Source organism: Carya illinoinensis, chromosome 6, assembly GCF_018687715.1.
Source record: "Carya illinoinensis cultivar Pawnee chromosome 6, C.illinoinensisPawnee_v1, whole genome shotgun sequence".
Lineage (NCBI taxonomy): Eukaryota > Viridiplantae > Streptophyta > Magnoliopsida > Fagales > Juglandaceae > Carya > Carya illinoinensis.
Genome location: NC_056757.1, coordinates 29843346 through 29864624, shown reverse-complemented (window position 1 = coordinate 29864624; position 21279 = coordinate 29843346). Strand labels below are relative to the sequence as shown.

Below are 21279 nucleotides of genomic sequence, written 5' to 3'. Positions count from 1 at the left end.
TAACAGTAGCGTCGGCATGCGAAGTCAAAAATCCAAAATCCAAAATCCAAAATCCTCTCGAGTTCACTTTGCTTTGCTGTCTCTAGGAGTTTCGGGGTTGAACCGGGCCTGGACTTTCTATGTTCGTGGAGTACGGGTCAAAAATAGTATCTCCTATTGAAATCGGCTATTGTTGCAACCGTGCAAACGTTTGCTTCAGATGATCACTAGTGAACCGCTTTCTCTGCAATTCGTCCAGCTTTGATTGTTCTCGAATTTCAGTATGACGCAATCAGGTAAGGCTCATGAGCTTCTTCTTCTTCTTCCTCTTTCCATTCTATGTTACTTTCCGATTTATCAATCCGGCTTTCTGCTATTCCACATTTTTGGTGAAATTGCTTTTCTTTGATTGCTCACCGGATTTCTTTGTCTTCGTAAACATCATTTTTTTGGTGAAGAATTTGATTCTCGGTGGTAAAGAACGAGACAAAAATACAGGGAAAAAATGGCATCAAATCTGTTACCTGGTAATGATTGATTAGGCTCGCTTGGATCTCAAAATAGTTAAAATTGACTAGATAATCAAGTCGCTAATCTTTATACGGACGAGTATTTCTCTCTTTGTTTCTGTGTTTGTGTTACAAAATCTCATATTGCATTAGCCAAAATTTTTGCCTTCCCGCTGTCATTTCATTAACATTGTGTGGGTGCTTTTCCCCGAGTGAACTCAGGATATGATATTAAAGATCTTTTTCGAGAAGCTCAAACCCGGTGGCTAAAGCCAGCAGAAGTGCTTTTTATTTTACAGAATCATGAGAAGTACCAGCTAACCGAGGAGTCCCCTCAACAGCCAACTAGTAATCTTCGTATACTTGTTTAGACGATTTATCAACACCTATCTATTTTTTGAAGCCTTGCTTCATATTCTTGGCTGTCAATATTACTGATTGGTGATTCGTGGACAGGTGGATCATTATTTCTATTTAACAAGCGGGTCCTTAGGTTCTTCCGTAAAGATGGTCATAATTGGCGGAAAAAGAGAGATGGAAGAACTGTTGGGGAAGCACATGAACGACTTAAGGTCTGTTACATATGAGGGCGCATTTGTTACATGGATGTGTTATATCTTTCTTCTAGCTAATTTTCTCGAGAAGAGATCGATGCCTTTTTTCTTAGATTTAGTTTTTTTAATTTAAGTATCATTTGTTTATATAACCTTTTATGCATTACTCACATGACTTGTCTTCAATTTTGTTATGTGGATATGGGGGGTTGTACAGATTATAGTGACTCTTTTTAATTATAGGGTATCGCCAAATTTCTTGTTATTTGTTTATTTTGGAGATCGGTAATATTTAACTTCTTAATTTGGCTGCTATATTATAGTTATCATAATTTCATTTTCATTCAATGATATTCCTAATGGCTTCTTTTCTTCTTTTCTTTTCTTTTTTCTTTTTTAAAAAAAAAAAAAGAAAAGAAAAAACTCAGAAGGTTGCAGATGGTTGAATAAGTCTTTATTGACAGAAGTCTTGTTTTTGAGTTTAATACATAACTTGTGCAATTACAATAGGCTCTTAGGTTAGTGGAGTTCTTGTGATTGATTTTTTGGTTTGAGGTTGACGTTTACCTTCATGGATAGGTTGGAAATGTTGAAGCATTAAATTGCTATTATGCGCACGGAGAGCAGAACCCGGATTTTCAGAGGCGTAGCTATTGGATGCTGGATCCGTGAGTAGAGTTTATTGATTACGACTGTCTGTATATTTCTTCTACCTCTGCATTTCATTGAGTTCTGGTTTTTACTTTGAAAAATTATTTATACTGACATGAGTTAGGGAAATCTTAAGCAGGTCTCAAAACTCCAATGTGTGTGTTCTTGTGCGTATTATGTGCAATGTGTCAATTTCCCGTTTTGCCATGAAAATGAATAGATGTCAGTTATTAATTGAATGTATTGGACAGTCATATTTCCTTGCCTGTTATTTTCCTTGGCAGGGCATTCGAGCACATTGTTCTGGTGCATTACAGACAAGTAACTGAGGTGATTTCCTAAATCCTGATTTTAGCCTAGGTCAATCTCACTATAGCTATACTCGAACATTTGTTATTACCTTATGTTGGCCTTCGCTGAGCTGATTATAATGGCTTTGACCAATGAATTGCATTTCCCAGTTGATTCATGCTATACCCACCAAGGGTGTAGCCCGAAAAATTCTCCTAAGGAGGCTAAATGCCTTTTTTTTTTTTCCATACATTTTTTTTATATCCTTAAACATTTAAAAAAAATTCACTACATCATTAAAAAACACTTTCTTAATCACTAAGTAAAAAGAAAATAAAATTTTGGGACCCATTCTTGGTAGGGATCCTCGGGATACAAAGCATCTCCCTTCCCAGTTTATATTCTTCATTTCATCTGCCTAGTTTTCAATGCTTCTCAGTTGGTGGTTCCTTTATCCCGTTTTAAAGGACCTGTTTTGCATGTCCATGAATGTTTTAAGCCCAACTGGGCAGAACCATTCTTTCATGCCCATCATCACCTATGAGTTTGATATCATAAAACCAGGATGTGTTGATGATGCTTTAAACTTCTCAATGGGTAGGCAGTGCTCTGCCTGGTGTCGACCCTGTCATTATCTCTTGTGATCCAAGTGTCCCAAGTATGTACGAATTGTCTGATCTTTCCACGAAACCATATACTTTATTTTAATCGCATATATTTTATATAGTTCGTTTTAAATTGAAACCAATTAGCATCCTGACTCCCCCACTCCCTGGGGTGGCTGTTGGGCCCCAATAAAGAAGCGTAGATGTGGGTAGTTTTTCTTGCAAAACATTGATTGCCACTTCTCTGCTTGACTGGTTGTTAATACTTTCATTGTTTGAAATAGAGAGAGAGATCAAGTTCAAACTGGCATAACAGCTTGCATTATGGGTTGTAGGGAAGGCATACTTCTGGATCTGTTGTACTGTTATCTCCAGGATCCTCTTCTACCTACAGTCAGAGTCCTACATCTTATACTACTCAAAATCCAGGCTCTAACTCCATGCCGAGTGACTTCTTTGAACCTTACCAGAGTTCATCTAGTCCAAGCTCAGAAGTTACTTCTGAGATAGCCATAAAGAATTATGGCATGAATGACCTGGACAGGATGAGTAGAACGGGACAGAGAGAGAGTTCTTCTGAGCTTGCGGTTACTCAAGCTTTGCGAAGGCTAGAGGAGCAGTTAAGTTTGGATGAAGAGAGCTTTAAAGATATTAACGTGTTTGGTAACCGAGATGAAAGTTCGAATGATTCATATATTCCGAAATATGAAAGGGAGAACTCAATGCAGGATCAATCTGCGGCTTTACTGCATGGACCTGAATATATTAATCAGTGCTATAGGGGACATGCTCTCTTGCGAAAGCTTGAGAAGCAGTTAAGTTTGGATAAAGAGCTCTTCAAAGAAGTTGGTCCATTTAGCAATCGAGAGGAAAGTCCAAATGATTCAGATATTCCAGAATATGATAGGGAGAACTCCAAGCAGGATCAATATTATAGGGGACATGATGGAGTTCAGGATAACTCAAACAACCCTGAGATTCTTCATGATGCAGGTTCCTTTTTTGTGTCTTACATGCGGTGCTTAGAATTGTTTATGATGAATTTGTGTGAGGCTTATCAGATCTGCTAGATTCTTAACACTACATTCTGCTTGGCTGTGTTTGGTTCTAGTGATATGGTGGATGTACTTTCTGGCATCTTGCTCAACGTTGATGATATTTTTTTTTTTTTTTTGAGTGTCGTCGATGATATTTTTTATTGAATCTAATGCGATCTTCTATCTTCTTATGTGTTATCTGATAGAATCATCAGCATGTGCAAGTTCTTGGTCACGATTGAGCTGCAGTGTTGTTTTTTCATATGTTAGTTAGCATTACTTCTCTGTGATCTTTTTTTTTTTTTTTTAATAAGTAATAAAAGATTTTATTCCCAAGAAATAGGCATAAGCCAAAGTACATAGGACATATACAAAGGAAATACCTACTACTTTCCAAAAACAAAAGGAAAACTAAAACAGATTCTAGAAATTATCTTCCATTGCAAAAGTTTTAGCCCACAAACTCAAATTACTAAAGAAAAAAATCCCTAAGTTCTTCCAATGAACGTTCTTTGTCTCCAAAGCATCTGTCCTGTTTAAGAAAAAACGTTATACTTGTGAGCTTATTAAATCGACTTTCTAGAGTTGCCAGGGCAGATTCTTCTGTTTATCTTCATGATTTGGTCAACTCAAATATTGAATTGTGTTCCTTATTTCTTTCTCCTTCTCCCAAAGGTTTGTGTGCTTGCAGTAGTTTCCAGCTTGAAAAATGTCATAATGTTCTCAAGTTTGCACTTTTAAAGTTTCACACCAATTTTGTCTCAAAGCTTTTGCTTACTTTGCTTTCCCTGTTTTCCCTTTTATTTACTATTGTAAAAAAAAAATAGGGGAAAGAAACCAAGAAGGTGCTGATGATAGTCATTTTCTGTAGGTTACAACGGTAAACATCACAAGCAATCATTTGGGCAAGATTTTGCGGATGGAAGTAACGGATCTTTATCTTGGGAAGAGATGTTTGAGTCATTTGACACTTCATCATGTGTTGAGTCCCAGAGAAAACATTTGTTTACGCTGGATGGAAACGTGAGTATTAGGAAGAATCTCTCAATGTCTCCTTGTTCACATCTAAGGAATATGAAGTACCTCGGATCTAGTATGAGAGTGTAGTGAATGTGATCCCATATTATCTAGAGAAGGATAAGTTCTTGTTGTTTAAGCCTAAGCTACATTTGGGCTTACATTCCGAAAGTACTAGTCAATATCATAATTGGAACCCCTTGAAATCATTATAAACCGTAAGTTTGTACATGAGCAATGTGAGATTCCATTTACCACCTTCTCATAATAAATCTGGAGTATTACAATCCCCCCTTAAATCAATGACTTCCTCATACATATCAGTGACTGACTCTAATATCATTTGCATCCATAAAAGAAAAGTCCAAGCTAAATTTGTGCTCATACTCCAAAAATATTAGTTAATGTTATACAAATAAAGCCCCTTCTAATCCTCATAAATGGCAAGAACTTTTCTCTCCCAGGCAATGTGGGATCTCATTCACGAATCACCACCCTCTAATACTAAATTTGGGGTGTTACAAAATCTCTCGTTAAATCTATGCTACGATTCAAGTTTTATTTTTTAGTACTCTTTTTCATCTAGGCAGCCTCTATGGACTAGAATGGGCTAACTTTTCATGATTTTTTTCCATCTTTTTTCTACTTCTATATAGGTGACTCTCTTGTGTACACCCTGTGCACTTACATGCTCCTTTTGCATGGATCAATTAAAGCTTTATTACTAAAAAAACATCTATGCTCCAATTCATTCCTGGTAGCAGTAGTTGTTTTTGGGACTCTATATTTATGCTTACGAAAACACATACCATTTACAATAGGCCTTAATGCTCTCTCCCCACCTCTATATAGCATTTGTTAAATGATCCTTTGATTATTACAAATTGTTTCATTTTTACACCTTTTTCATCATTACAACAGGAAAAACCTCTTTCCCTTTCAATGAAGGCACCAAAAGAAGAGGAGCATAGTCATTGGATACATTCCAGTTCAGATAATATTGAAAACAGTATGATTTCTTCTATTTTGGATTTTAATTTGACCCTTACTTAGCATCTAGTGAATTTTATAAAGCTTTGACAACGATCATGTTTTACCAGCTTCTCTGTTGCTTCTTAAAGAAGCTGACAACTTCAGATTTCCCACATATCATTCAGTCAGAGAAACTCATGAAACTAATTCTGACTACTACACGACATTTTTTGACCAAGACCAAATACGAATGCCTCTTGAAGCAGATTCAAGTTTGACTGTTGCTGAAAAACAAAAATTCACCATTCGGGAAATATTCCCAGAATGGGGTTATGAGAATGTGGCCACAAAGGTATGTATCATGTCATTTGATGTCGTTTGTGCTTAGATTTATTATGCTTCTTTTAGTCCAGTGGTGTTGTTTTCAAGGCTGAATATCTGGTTTGTATAAGGGGTCTACAATTGGTCTAGAACATCTAAAACCAGGCTGCATCTATCGAGTGGTTAATGGAACCCGTATCTAACAACGGTATATTCCTATTTTTTTAAACTAGGTTTTCCAGACTATTCTACCTGGTTGAATGAAGCACGATTAGTTTGATCCTTTTACTAGACTCAGTTTTATATGGAAACATAACCTAGGAATCATACTTGTAAAAAATTAAAAAAAAAAAACAAAACAAAACCTAGGAATCGTTACAGGTCGTCATTGCTAATCATCTTGGCTTTGAATGATGGTCCACACATCGGTATATATATATAAAGTATAAACACAAACACATATTTTGATAATGAACTTTATTAAAAGCACAAAGGGCACAACTTAGGTACACGATATATATAAGAAAATAATTCGAGTAGGGAGAATAAGGAAAATGAAAAGAAAACATCTAAAATATTGGAAAAGCCAAGACTACTTCGTGCTAATGTCCAGACACAAGGTTTTAGCATTATGATGCTTCGCTACCATAGTGTTCTCTCAACCTTCAATGATCCAAGCATTTTGTTCTTCAAGATACCACATTAAACGTAGAGGAACCACGGACCAAACTTCCATGCTGCAATGACCTACATTCTGACTTCTCTAGCAAGCCAGCAATTCTACTGCCCTTTGGGGCATCACCCATTCTGGTTGGAAGTCTAAGGCTCACATTTAGCCACTTTGCAGTGCAACAAAAGATGGCAAATGGTTCCACTATCTTCTTATACATGCAACACCAATCCATCACTATGGTTCTCTCTTCTTCTTCTTTTTTTTTTTTTTTTTTTTTTTTTTTTCAGATTATCCATAGTTAAAATCTTCCCCAATGCAGCTGTCCACACAAACAAAGCCACCCTCAATAGTCTTTTTCCGCCAAATGTCTTTTTAAGGAAAATGAGGATGCATTGTACACAATGTATAGTAGAAGTTCTGACCTCAAACTTCCTTTTTTGGAGGGGACCCACCGGATCTTATCCTCACAACCACCTCCCAACCTAAGGGAGTACAAAAGATTAAAGAATGAAACATTCAACTCCACTTCCCAATTCTGTGCTAGTATGATAAAAGTGATATTCCATTGTCTTGTATCACCGGAGAGCTTTAATAACCTTGCACTGAGGCCTCCTGATTTAGGCAAATCCTGAACAATTCCAAAAAGGCTACCCTCAGTGCTGATAAATGCACCAAAACTCTTGCCAAAATATGATCTTAGACTCATAGCCCACATCTCAACTCCATTTCCTAATTCTGCGCATCTGATAAAAGTGATTCCACTGTCTCGTATCATTGGAGAGCTTCCAGTAATCGTGCACTGACGCCTCCTGATTGAGGAAATCCTGAACAATTCCTAAAAGGCTACCTTCCAGGGTTGATCATCGCACTACAACTCATGCCAAAATATGATCTTATACCCATCACCTACATCAAATCTGATAAAACTTGAGAAATCCGCCACCCTTGTGTTTTTCTGCACTCCCAGCCTATAAGACCTGCTAACATCATAGAGCACCACCCTCCCTGCATACTATCGTACTTCCACCACCTATCACCACAAAACCAACATTTGTTTGGAAGCAGCACTGGAGCCATTTCTTATTAGAGCTACCATCAGATTTCTAACTCTCAACCCGCATGAGGAAAACAGAGTGCAATCTTTGGCCAGCTAAATAGATGGAACTTGAACTCATCACCAACTCCCCCCAGCAAGAAATCCATTTGAAGCTTCTCAATGCAGTGTATTGTGCCAACTGGTATAGGGAATAGTGACAAATTTTTCAATATTAATTTGCTATTGGCGTTGTTGAATAAAAACCTGGTTTTACTGAGGTTAAGCACTTTTAATTTCATCCAAATGGATGGTTTCTCTTGAGAGAGATAGCTTAAGGCCCATGGACTTAAACCTCCACCTCAGAAATTCCTGAATGACCTCATCACTTCTTCAACAGGGTAGAACATCTATCTTAAAGTGGGCATCCAATTGCAAATCCTTTGTTAAATGGATATTGATCTAGCCATGTCACGTTTGGTTAAGATCCAATGTCTGAGATGCACCCCTAATGCAGATTCTGTATCATATGATATATTCTGGCATAAATTGAATTTGTTGTTGCAGGGTGTTGTTTTGTAGAGATTAAATTCTAAAATCCAATGCAGGTTGTCATTATTGGATCTTTCCTGTGTGACCCATCAGAATCTGCCTGGGCTTGCATGTTTGGTGACATTGAAGTTCCTGTTCAGATCATTCAGGAAGGTGTAATCCGTTGTGAAGCTCCTTCTCACCTTCCTGGAAAGGTGACACTCTGCCTGACTTCTGGTAATCGGGAATCCTGCAGTGAGGTCAGAGAATTTGAGTATCGGATGAATACTAGAACTTGTACTCACTGTCATTCACAGAAATCAGAAGCCACCAAGAGTCCAGAAGAGTTGTTGCTACTTGTTAGATTTGTGCAGATGCTTCTGTCTGACTCATCAATGGAAAAAGAGGAGAGCTTAGAATCTGATGTTGATTTATTGAGAAGGTTCAAAGCTGATGATGATTCATGGAGCCGTATCATAGAGGCTCTATTAGATGGCAGTGGAACTTCATTTGACATCATTGATTGGGTTTTTCAAGAGCTTCTTAAAGACAAGTTGCAACATTGGCTTTCGTCCAGATCCCAGGAGAGATCTGACCAGACAGGCTGTTCCTTGTCCAAGAAAGAGCAAGGGATAATACACATGATTGCTGGGTTGGGCTTTGAGTGGGCCATGAGTCCTATTCTCAACAGTGGAATCAATATAAATTTCCGTGACATTAGAGGGTGGACTGCTCTTCATTGGGCTGCGCAATTTGGAAGGTAAGTGAGAAACATGGTATATTTGCTGAACATATCTCCTGATTCTTGCGAAGCACTAATACTGCAACAGAAAAGGAAAGAGAGAAGCATTCCAAAGTATAGAAAACTATATTAATGTCGTAGCTGGTTTTTATGCTGGAGTCTTTTTGGATCACTTATCAAGTCTCATAAGCATAGAATTATACACTGCTGAATTTCATATTCTAGTTCTCTCACTTTGAATATGTGGTCCTAAACAAGAGCTTCTCTCCTGTTTGGGTGGCTGTCCCTGAAATGCCGGACATAATTTTATGCACATTGAACTTGTGAACTTGTTCATTAGAAATCTAGGAACTTCTTTGAGATTTCGCATACCTAGTCAAATGAGAGAAATCTAGGAACTTGTTCTTGTAACGAAGAACAGGGTTCTGTGGAACCATTGAGAAAAGTATCTCAGTGCTTCATGATGTGGAACCAATGAGAAAGGGATTGTCGCTGTGTATAACTTTTTTTTTTTTTTTTAATTTTTTTTTTTGATAAGTAAAAGATAGATATTATTGATATGAATGAGATAGGCCAAAGCCGTGTACACCGGAAGTATACAGAAAAAGACCTAAATACATTCTAACTATGCTGAATTAAAGACAAAAAATCATGAACGTTGTCCCCATTTAGTACAATAGAAGAAAACCAAAGCATTAAAGTGTGGAGAAAAAAATTCTTCAGTTCCTCCCTTGTACGTTCCTCATCATCAAAACAACGCACATTCCTTTCTGACCAAATACACCACATGATGCATAGCGGAATCATCTTACACACCGCAGCCAGTTGAGATCGACCTTGTAGCTTCCTCCAGCATCCCAACAAATCCACCACTCTTTTGGGCATCACCCAAGAAACATCCACCCTTCGAAAGGTCTCCTCCCATAACCCCCTTGCTACCTTGCAATGCAGTAGAAGATGGTCCATAGTTTCTCCATTCTTTTTGCACATATAGCACCAATCTACCACAACAAAACCCCTCTTCCTCAAATTATCCAAAGTCAAGATCTTCCCAAGAGCCGCATTCCATACAAAGAAAGCAACTTTCAATGGTACCCTAGACCTCCATATATTTTTCCAAGGGAACAGAGCATGATCTTGTGATGTCAAGATTTTGTAATATTCCTTAACCGTGCATTTCTTATTATTAGCCCTCCACTTCAATCTATCCCTTTGTGTCAAAAGCAACACCCTGGAATATAGTAGGCTGAAAAACTCTGCAACAATGGTTAGTTCCCAATCATGAAAGTTCCTACTAAAAAGAATATTCCAATGGTGGGAACCATTCAAGAAGAGATGCATGTCTGCCACAGAAACCTCTTTATTCACAGCAATACTATAGAGAACCGGAAATGCCCTTTTCAATGCATGGTTTCCACACCAAACGTCCCGCCAAAAACTGATGCAATTGCCCTCACCTGCTACAAAACAAACCTGGTTTTCAAAACATGGCCACCCCCCTTATAAACTTCCATAAGCCCACTCCATACCTCCCTCTCACTTCATTATAGCACCACCCACCCCAAGCTGTCCCATATCTAGCGTCGATAATTGCTTTCCACAAAGATCCCCCCTCCGCAAATATCTCCACAACCATTTCCCCAATAACGCTTTATTAAAAGTTCTCAAATCACACACTCTCAATCCCCCATGTACCACAAGATCACACACTGTCTTCCATTTAACCAAATGAAATTTCTCCTCCTCCCCCATACCCCCCCATAAGAACGCCCTAAATATCTTCTCGATCCTATTCACCACCCCTACCGGCATGGGAAATAAGGATAAAAAATATGTAGGGAGATTAGAGTGTACTATTAATGAGAGTGAGACGACTCCCCTTCGGATAAATACATCCGTTTCCACCCACCCAACCTTTTCTCTATCTTCTCCACCACCCCATCTCAAATAGCTCTTGCTTTAAAAGTTGCACCCAATGGTAGGCTCAGATACTTCATTGGCAAAGAGGATACCTTACACTCCAACATGCTTGCTAAGCTGTGAATATTAGAGACCGCACCCACTGGAACCATCTCAGACTTACCAAGATTCACCTTGAGTCCCGATGCAGCCTCAAAACAACGTAAGAGTGCCCGTAAAGTTTGAATCTGGCTAGTATCCGCATCACAAAAAAGAATTGTCATCTGCAAATAAAAGATGGGAAATGGTAATGGATTCGCCAGTGCCATTACCCACCTGGTAACCAGATAAAAGACCCCCCTCTACTGCCGCCTTTACCATCCTACTAAAAGCCTCCATGACTATAACAAACAAGAGAGGAGATAATGGATCTCCTTGTCGCAGACCCCGAGAGCTACTAAAGAAACCAACAGGTGTGCCATTAACAAGCACTGAGAACCTTGCAGTAGATATACAATGCCTCATCCATGAGATCCACCTCTCACCAAATCCACACCTTCCAAGCAGATATAATAAGAAATCCCAATTCACATGACCATAAGCCTTTTTCATGTCTAGCTTACATAATATACCAGGATCTCCCTCCCTCAATCTGTGGTCTAAACACTCATTTGCAATGAGCATAGAATCAAGGATTTGTCTCCCTCGAATAAATGCATTTTGTGACTTGGAGATAATCTGTTCCATCACAGGACGTAACCAATTTGCTAGCACTTTCGAAATTATTTTGTAAATACCACTCACCAGGCTTATAGGACGAAAATCCTCAATAATCGATGCCCCAGGTTTCTTGGGAATAAGAGCAATAAAAGTCACATTAAGAGATCTTTCAAACTTTTGAAAAGAGTGAAATTCACTAAATTCCTGCATCACATCACCTTTCACTGTGTCCCAACAAGTTTGGAAGAAACCTATAGAGAATCCATCTAGTCCTGGTGCTTTATCCTTTGCCATCCCAGAAATAACCTTGTAGATTTCATCTTCGTCGAAAGGTCTCTCCAGCTCATTCACCCTCTGAGAGTCAGTATCAAAAGACAGGCCATCAAGTTTCGGTCTCCAATCAACCGATTCGGTAAGAAGGGGTTCATAATATTGCACAATATGGTTCTCTATAATAGTTGGTGAAGTCACTACCTCCGGACCAGAATGTAACACCTCAATAGCATTACTACACCGATGAGAGTTTGCCACTTTATGAAAATACTTAGTGCACCTATCCCCCTCTTTCAATCGAAGAGCCCTCGATTTTTGACGCCAAGAGATCTCCTCTGCCAACAAAACTCTCTCCAAATTTGACATAACCATGCCCTTTCTCAGCTGCCCCTCCTCTAAGATATCTCCCTGTAACTCCTGTTCCTCTAACCTTTGCAATTCCTCCAGTAGGGCTGACTTCTGATTGTCAATGTGACCATAGACTTCCAAATTCCACTTCTTCAAATCTTGTTTTAGAGCATTTAGCTTCCCTGCAAGAATGAAACTTGGAGTACACAAAAACTGGTACGAAGACCACCTCTCCCTCACCAACTCAACAAACCCCTCCGCTGTAAGCCACATATTTTCAAATTTGAAGTGCCTGCGACCATTATGGACGCCCCCACAATCTAGAAGAATAGGGAAATGATCAGAGCTGACTCGAGGTAACCATTTCTGACATGCCTCAGGAAATTGGGCTTCCCATTCAGGAGAGACAAGAAATCTGTCCAATTTTGACCAAACTCGACCGTTTGACCAAGTGTACTCGTCCCTTACCAGCGGGAGATCCATGAGATTCAAATCAAAAATAAACTCTAAAAACTCCTCCATGGCCATAGTATGTCTATACTGCCCTGAGCGCTCACTCTGAAAACGGGTAATGTTAAAATCACCCCCCATACACCACGGCACCTCCCATAAAGAATAAAAACCCGCCAATTCCTCCCACAACCTTCTTCTATCCCTGTCCACATTAGGACCGTAAGTACCTAGAAATGCCCAAACCCATCCATCCTCCACATTTTTAAATTTAGCTGCTACCGAGAAGTCACCAATACACTCTTCTAACACCTCCACCACTCTTTTATCCCACATAAGTAAAACCCCTCCTGAAGCTCCCACTGAAGCCAAATAAGCCCAACCCACATAAGAACATCCCTATAAACTACGAACAATGCTTCTATCAATACTCTGCAATTTTGTTTCTTGCAAACACACCACATCACCCTTCCATATCCTCAATAAAGCTTTGATTTGAAGCCGTTTATTGCTTTCATTAAGCCCCCGCACATTCCATGAAATAATCTTAGGATGCATGTAAACTTAAATTGTCCCTCCCTTTCAATTTCTCCCTTCCATCACTTCCTTCATAATTAATTGAACAAGTTAGCCTTTTCAGTTCTCTATCCCTCTTTACTGCAGATTTTGAGTGGCTTTCTTCCAAAGCCACTAAAAGAGCCTTAAATTGTTCCTCCTTTCCTACACAAGAGATCCCAATTACCTCTTGGATCTCTTTCACTTTCTTCAAATCTAGCATGCCTATGGCTGAAGGAAAAAAAATTTGCAGTTCTTGGATGCGCTGCGCATAACTTATAGGAAACCAATTTAACTAGTCATAAGGAATAATTATATTGCTAGTTTCAATGTCGAAATCAGTGTGAATAATTAAGGTTTTATGCTCTTCAAATAAGTTTGCTTTGGCTGGTAGTTGATCTCTCTGTCTATATAATGGGTAAGGTTGTTGATCTCTCTGTCTATTATTTATCATGTACCTCGTGTATAATATCTAATGCCTATGTGCTTTCTGATTAGTAGACCATTTAAATATTGTTCTGCTGTAATAGGGAAAAAATGGTTGCTGCACTTATTGCTTCTGGTGCATCAGCTGGGGCAGTGACAGATCCCACTTCACAAGACCCACAAGGTAAAACCCCGGCATATATCGCAGCTACCAGAGGGCACAAGGGACTTGCCGGTTATCTTTCAGAGGTGGCACTAACTAGCCATCTGTCATCTCTAACATTGGAAGAAAGTGAGCTTTCTAAAGGCTCTGCAGAGGTTGAAGCTGAAATGACTGTGAATAACATCTCACAGGGGAATCTCACAGCGAATGGCGATCAGCTTTCCCTTATGGGTACCCTAGCTGCTGTACGGAATGCAACTCAGGCTGCTGCACGAATACAATCAGCTTTCCGTGCGCATTCTTTTAGAAAACGGCAACAGAGAGAAGCTGTTGTTAGCATAGATGACTATGGTATCAATTCAGATGACATGTCAGCTATGTCAAAGCTGGCATTTCGTAACTCACGCGCTTACAACTCAGCTGCATTATCTATTCAGAAGAAGTACCGAGGTTGGAAAGGTCGACAGGATTTTCTAGCATTTCGGCGGAAAGTTGTGAAGATTCAGGTATCACATTTTCTATATAATATAATAAATCTAATATGCAACTGAATGACATGCTGAAAATTTGGAATTTTTCTGTGCTTTAGTGAGATAGATATTATTCCCATACGTTTAAAAACTTACATATTGGATAACTCAAGGGTATATGAAGTATATCTTAGCCCTTTTTTTTAAAGATAACAGTGAACCATTCATATCCCTTTTAAATTATGAAAACCTTTTTAATTAGTGTATAGGTTTAACTTTTATTGTGTTGGCAGGCCCATGTGAGGGGTCATCAGGTAAGGAAGCATTACAAGGTGATTTGTTGGGCTGTTGGAATTCTAGACAAGGTTGTCCTACGATGGCGACGTAAAGGAGTTGGTTTGCGAGGTTTCCGGAATGAGACTGAGATTATTGATGAGACTGAAGATGAAGACATTCTCAAGGTGTTTCGCAAACAGAAAGTGGATGTGGCTATTGATGAGGCTGTCTCTCTGGTGATGTCCATGGTTGAGTCCCCCGATGCTCGTCAGCAATATCATCGTGTGCTTGAAGGATACCGGCAAGCTAAGGTAAGTAAGCTATAAATCTTGAATTGGCATAACTTCAATCCATTTAGTTTTCATATAATCTGAAATCATTAAATATCAGCCTCGAGTTCATATCTAAATATTCATCAATCTAGCAGTTGACAACATTTAGAATAGAGGCAACTATATAGAAAGAAATTAAAAGTCATTACTCATTTGTGCATATAATTAGCTAGAGTAAAATAGAAGGCACCAGCATCCAATTTTGAGTCTACAATCAGCCCATAGTCATCTCAAAGGAATTTAAAGTTATGATTCATTTTATGTGTATAATTAGTGAGAGTAAGATAGAAAGCACGGGCATCTAAATTTCAGTCTATAATCAACCCACAGTCGTCTATCACCAGAACATGGTCCCAACACTTCCCTTCTAGCTCAAATTTGAAGCCTGTCAGGAAGTCTCTACTCCTTAAATGAGCTTTAAGGAGTTGAATCAGTTGCAAGTTGTGATTTCTTTCATGTGGTCAGGATGGGCTGGTTCACTTGGTGTCTTGTTTTGTTTCCAGCTGAGATGCATGCTCTGTAGAGAAGGTTAATTTCTTCTCTGTGTCCAAAACTCATAAGGCTGCTTCTGTGTAGATTTCCAGTTGTATGTTTCATCAAGTTATGATGTATGTTCTATTGGATTTGGATGCAAATCCTATTTTTGGACTTACAATTGAAGATGCAAAACGATTTATTAATGATGAGTGGATGCTTTAGGAGGCTCTCTATTCTGTATATTTCAAAAACCGGGTGAATGAATTCTTTTACAAACATCCTTCAATTGACCTGAGAATTGGATTAACATGACTACAATTTTTAAAGAAATAGTCATTTTTTAAAGTTTAAACCAACGACCGTAATCCCTTCATGTTGGGATTTGCACTTACTTGTGTTGCTAAGACTTATAGAATTTTTTTAACTATTCATGTAGGCTGAACTCGGTGACACGGACAGTGGAGTGGGATCAACTTCTCTAGGTAATATATCTGGAATGGAAGACGAAGATATGTATCAGTACCCATAGAAGCATCTGTAACATCCTAACTAATATTAGGTTGACCCATTTTTTAGCGTGCTAGATGATTTCCTGATTTAGTTTGAACTGAAATGGTCTGGATTTCACAGTAATTGGAAAGTAACTAAAGAGCTTATGCTGTCGTACGTAAACGCCTAGTGTAATCAAATATCCGTACATGGCTTGTAAAGGGGGGTTTGAATGGATCTTAGACTTTAGTTAAAAGTAAATCTCTCTCTCTCTCTCTCTCTCTCTAGTATGGCTGCTTTCAATGTAAGGTTAAATAAACTGTCTGCGAATTGTGCCTTTTTTTCTGTTCTTGTTTCCCGCAAAGTGATACCAGCCCTACCATGTGCCCCTCTCGGTATCCACTACCTCCAATTTTTATTTTTATTTTAAAAAGGAACAACGTTTCATCGTAAGAGCATATGCTATAGGTTGACTGGCCACGTGTCTTAGGGATGGTTTTATCCTGCTTTCCTGAATAATATACTCCTCATCTCTCTGTCTCATCTCTCTGTCGCTGTCTATTCTATACTTGTTAATCCCATTTTTCTACACGTCCGCATCTCTTTATTATTTATTTTTAATCTATCTTTTTATGTTATATTTAGCCAAAAAGACATAATAAGTATTTCAAATTCTGTTCATAATATGTTTGTGGCGAAGTAGTACTTCTTCTTAAATTAGATGATATGATGTTCTTATTTGTCTGCCGAGGAACGCAGTAGCTTTCTGGTTCTACTCATTCTTTAGTCCCATTCCCAGATCACACCAGTTTGGTTGTCCCACGCAGATGTCTGTGTGAGATCTTTTGAACATCATCCTCTAACAGAGAGGGTTTCCTCAATTCCCTTGCCTTGAAAGTTGGCCATAGGCAATAGATGTCATTGACTCAAATGTTATCAGTTTCGAAGGCACTTTGCTCATCAATCTTTGTCGCTATTTTGGGACTCTCCATTTGTATGGTGTGCTCGTCGATGTAAGGCTGTTTGGTAAGTGAATTACTTCACTACTATTCATAATCTATTCACAGATCATTTGAGATCTTTAAACGTAACCTAAATGGTGAAAATCAATGAAATCTTGTTTGATATGAAGCCAAGAGGAGTAAGGTTTTGAGAACAGCACTGCCTGTTGGATCTATATTGGCTGAATAAAGCATCTAGAGTAAACAATCTTTCCTTCAATTTCATCTGCTGATGATATGTTCAGAATACAGAATCTCGATCTTGGTCTTGGAATTCAGCTTGCGGTAACTGTTGCATTCCATCTTATCAGAACATTTCCTGCTAACCAGCGTCATACCACAGATCATTTTAATACAAGTTACTAACAAATAACCTAAAAGCAGAAACGACTCCCCATATTCGAAGCTGGTCCAAGAATAACACTACATTTGGTACCAGCCAAAGCTTGGGAGAAGCTGAAGCAGTCTATAAGACGAAGTAGAAAGTGTTCAAAATCTCAAATGCAAAATTCATTCAAACAGTTGTGTAAAAATAAAAAGAAGTATCTTCCACTTGAACAATCACAACCAACAATCTCACAAATTTGGGACAAAAAAGCTAAATGGAACATAATAACTATCCAAAGATCGAGGACCCACTTTCCATTTGATATGTCTAGAACTGACATGTAAACAGGCTCTAATCCAGAGTATGTGCTGGTTACATTTACGCCATTTGTTGAAGTTTGGTCAATCATGTCTTCATGCATAGTTCAAACGGAATATGTCATTCAACACATAAAAGCTTCCTTGAGGTGTTGGCATCAAATGGAACATCTGAGTGCAGAAAGCATGACAAAGAATTTAGTTAGATAAAATAATAGCAAAGAACGAAGGACAGTGCTTCTCATAATGCACGCATCCACTCAAGGAGAAGGTGCCATTTGAGCTAGATACCAAATCTGTCAACTTAGATTATCAATCTCTCAATGTCATATCCAGGAACAAAACTACATGCAATATAACGATACGGATGATGATACATTTACTACCTTTTTTTTTTTTTTTTTTTTGATAGGTAATAGAGAGTATTATTGAAATGAAAGAAAAAGGCATAAGCCATGTACACCGGAAGTGTACAGAAGAACACCTAAATAAATTCTAGCTACGCTGAATTAAAGACAAAAATTCATGAGCGTTATCCCCATTTAGTACAATAGCATAAAACCAAGACAAAAGAGTGTGTAGAAAAAAATTCTTCAGCTCCTCTCTTGTTCATTCCTTATCCTCAAAGCAACGTGCATTCCTTTCTAACCAAAGACACCACATGATACATAGCAGAATCATCTTCCACGCCGTAGCCACCTGATGGCAACCTTGCACCTTTCCTCCAACAACCCAACAGATCCACAACCCTCAAGGGCATCACCCAAGAAACATCAATCCTTTGAAAAATCTCATCTCACAACCCCATGCAATAGCAAGTGGTCCACCGATTCACCATTCTTTTTGCACATATAGCACCAATCTACCGACACAACCCCTCTTCCTCAAATTGTCCATAGTCAAGATTTTCCCAAGAGCGGCACTCCATACGAAAAAAGCAACTTTGGAAGGCACCCGGGACCTCCATATACTACCTTTTTACCACCCCTTTACTACTCCAGTGTAATTGAAATTTTTATTTTTATTTTTTATTTTATTTTAAGTATTTTTTTAACATCCTTAATCATTAAGAAAAAATTAAAAAAAAATACCTCACTAATAGTAACTTCCTTAACCATTAAGTAAACAAAAAAATTTTAAAAAATAAAGAGTAGTAAAAAAGTGGTAGGAGGTAGTAAGCCTATCATTATTTTAAAGATACAGCAAATGAAATTTGCTTCAATGAGAAGATAGAAATCATCCCAGGTTTGTATCTTTACTCCAAGCACAAAAGTACCTCTCATTACTTATCAATAAACAGGACATTCGTTATCATGACATTTACGCCAATACTTTCATGTTTCCTGGACAGAATTCTTAGTAAAATACACAAGGACAAGAAGTTCATCGAAAGAAATACACTACAACGCGTTTCCTTCACATCTTATGCCAATATCGTTGGTATAAATTATCCGGTTCAGAAAATCACAAAGGCAAAAAATCGAGGGAGGCGCTGAAATTGATTCACTTGAAGGAGGAGGAATGTACTGCTATTAAGGAAGATCTGCACTGCAAATGTAGACTAACATGAAGGCTAAACTAATTATGCTCTTAAGCCCCGAACACTAGCACAGTCAGAATATGAAATAGTAAGATAAATACCAATAGGATACAGACAAAGCAAGAGATTCAACAAACAGTGCCACCAAACCCTAGCAAAGCAAGGCAATGAAGAGATCAAAACAGTAAATATTGACTACAAACATCGCAAAGAGGCAAATGGTTCTTTGATAACAAAAACGTAGATCTATCAAGAGCAAAAAAAAAAAAAAATCAAATCCGATTTGGCCGAGAAAAATCCAGTTCTTTTAAGTTGGCCTGATTCTCAAACCAAAGGGAAATCCTTAATCGTCCCATGTAGATACGCGCAATATATACAAAATGAGAACAATCAACAACAATAAGAATCAACGATCCTTGGCTGATTAGCATCGGATCGATCGGGACACGCCCGAAAGTTTAAATATCCTAAGAGGATCACATCCAGGTATTAGGAGGAGATCATGTGCAGAAAAGAGAACCTGGCTGAACTTGAGGGCGTGCTGTTCGCCGGCAAGCTGGAGGTTGCCGCTGACGAAGACGAGCATGCCACCGGCGGGGCCAGAGGGCTGGCAATCGACGGTAGTGATGCCGTGCTGGCACTGCTGGAAGGGGAGGCTAGTGAGCTTGGCGACGATGTTCTGGGAGCCTTGGGTCTTCTGGCCCTCGAAGGTCAGCATCGACTCGTCCTGGTAGAGGCTCACCAGCCCCGCACGGTTCGCATCGAACGTCGAGTAGTAGTGCTCCACGAATGCTTTGGCCAACTGGTCCGGATCCATCTCCACCGCACCCGAGCAATGCCCCGCCTCCGACGCAAAAAACAAGAGACCTAGAGAAAGAGAAGAAATACTCGCGTAGCGCAGAAGGGAGTTTCGAGTTTTTACTGGACGCTTCTATTTTATGGACCCTTCTTCTCATATATGGGGCTAATAAATATTTCTTATGATGGGATATTGGGGTTTGATAATTAGATTAAAACCATACAATATTTTAGGGTCAAGCGGAATCTTATTATTTAGTAATTGTCCCAAAAAAAATTTTGGAACGAGTTGAAATATTTTAGAATTTGAGATGGGCCATAAGAATCTATTTGATACTAGGCCCATGAAGATTGTAGGTCAAACTCATAAACTGGAACCTAATTCGTTAGGCCCAAGACCAGTTGTGTATAAACCCCAAGCCATGCACAAAGGCTCATCTTCCTCATCAAAAACTATCATCTTCCTCATCAAAAACTAGGGCTGCCGCACCCTTTCTCCACTTTCAGAGCATCCCAAAACCAAAGCCCCACATTCAAGCATCAACCACCACGAAACACGACTCTCTCTCCCCATTTCATCCCTATCCACGCCAATCCAAACCGCAAGCCACTGCACACACAATCACATTTATAGAGTGAGAGCCATGCACTAGGCGTTCATCCCCTTAGCCTCTGTAATAAACACCAGCAACAACCACCATCGTCAAACCCCAACCAAATCAAGAGCCATTAATCTGCTGCACTCTCCTCTTTCTCCACCACAAAACGAAACAAACCGAGCCCTAGCGTGGTTGTTGCACTCATGAACCACCATCAAATGTTACTAAGCTCGATCCTGCATGACAGAAGCTACCAGGCCCACTGCCTCACACCTTCGTCCTTCACCAGTATCGTACCACGTTATGGCCACCCCGAATTGTTACACAACCCAAGCCACAGCATCTCCACCAAGGGCCACCATCACTGTTGCCAACCCACAGTTGAGTAAGCCATCCTCGACTCCTCACAACAAACCGCCAGAGTGCACCACCCTCTATAGACCAAACAGAAACTCTATTTTTAAGACTCAAGGACGGCCAAGGAAGCAAGACCCCCCACGTCTAATGGTTTCACAACCGCACGACGCTGATAGCCGATGAGTGCACGGGACACCACCCATGTGAGACACAAGACGTGAAGGCAACCCAACATACACCACTGATGACCACCAAGAAATTGCACCGAGTACAACCGTGAAGCCATAAACAAACTGAGACTTCTGTGGGAATCCCTCCCACGCTCAGCCTCTTCAAACCGCCCATCTCAAACCTCCCTACGTAGCAACGTCTTTTTCTCCTCTCGGTTGCTCTACCGCTTAACACATATCTCCCCTCTCATTTTTTTTTCCAACCTTAGGTGCAACTTGTTACCAGTGTTTAGAAAAGGGTAATTTTTTTTAGTTCAATTACCTTGCTGCCCTTAGTGTGTAGGTCATGACAGAAATCATGCTAGGTCATGGTATA

At 39.3% G+C, this 21279-nt stretch overlaps 2 protein-coding genes across 3 annotated transcripts; one reads left to right on the top strand and one right to left on the bottom strand.

The window, feature by feature from the left end:
- Nucleotides 1-16054, top strand: LOC122312381 (calmodulin-binding transcription activator 4-like). Of its 2 annotated transcripts, none has more exons than XM_043126963.1 (13): nt 1-275; nt 711-836; nt 945-1060; nt 1622-1710; nt 1978-2023; nt 2925-3582; nt 4498-4649; nt 5565-5652; nt 5744-5967; nt 8251-8933; nt 13691-14255; nt 14513-14806; nt 15293-15618. In XM_043126963.1, exons 1-13 carry the CDS (start codon nt 263-265, stop codon nt 15332-15334), a joined length of 3096 nt encoding a protein of 1031 aa, XP_042982897.1. In that variant the 5' UTR covers nt 1-262; the 3' UTR covers nt 15335-15618. The 2 variants fall into 2 exon arrangements, with proteins under 2 accessions (XP_042982897.1, XP_042982895.1); XM_043126961.1 differs by lacking the exon at nt 15293-15618 and adding an exon at nt 15741-16054 and having other exon boundaries at nt 3-275.
- Nucleotides 16055-17280: 1226 nt separating this feature from the next.
- Nucleotides 17281-19933, bottom strand: LOC122312382 (nuclear transport factor 2B). Its single transcript, XM_043126964.1, has 2 exons — nt 19500-19933; nt 17281-17610 (listed from the first exon to the last, which is right to left on the bottom strand). Exons 1-2 carry the CDS (start codon nt 19794-19796, stop codon nt 17536-17538), a joined length of 372 nt encoding a protein of 123 aa, XP_042982898.1. The 5' UTR covers nt 19797-19933; the 3' UTR covers nt 17281-17535.
- Between the last annotated feature and the right edge of the window lie 1346 nt (nt 19934-21279).

What these genes read in the sequence shown, in the direction of transcription:
- LOC122312381 (XM_043126961.1), top strand. An exon ending in ATGAGAATGTGGCCACAAAG is followed by an intron (nt 5,968 to 8,250) that starts GTATGTATCATG and finishes AATCCAATGCAG; the next exon opens with GTTGTCATTATTGGATCTTT. An exon ending in GGAAAGTTGTGAAGATTCAG is followed by an intron (nt 14,256 to 14,512) that starts GTATCACATTTT and finishes TTGTGTTGGCAG; the next exon opens with GCCCATGTGAGGGGTCATCA.
- LOC122312382 (XM_043126964.1), bottom strand. Translation starts at nt 19,796, where the DNA reads ATGGATCCGGACCAGTTGGCCAAAGCATTCGTGGAGCACTACTACTCG. An exon ending in ACGCCCTCAAGTTCAGCCAG is followed by an intron (nt 17,611 to 19,499) that starts GTTCTCTTTTCT and finishes TTCTGCACTCAG; the next exon opens with ATGTTCCATTTGATGCCAAC.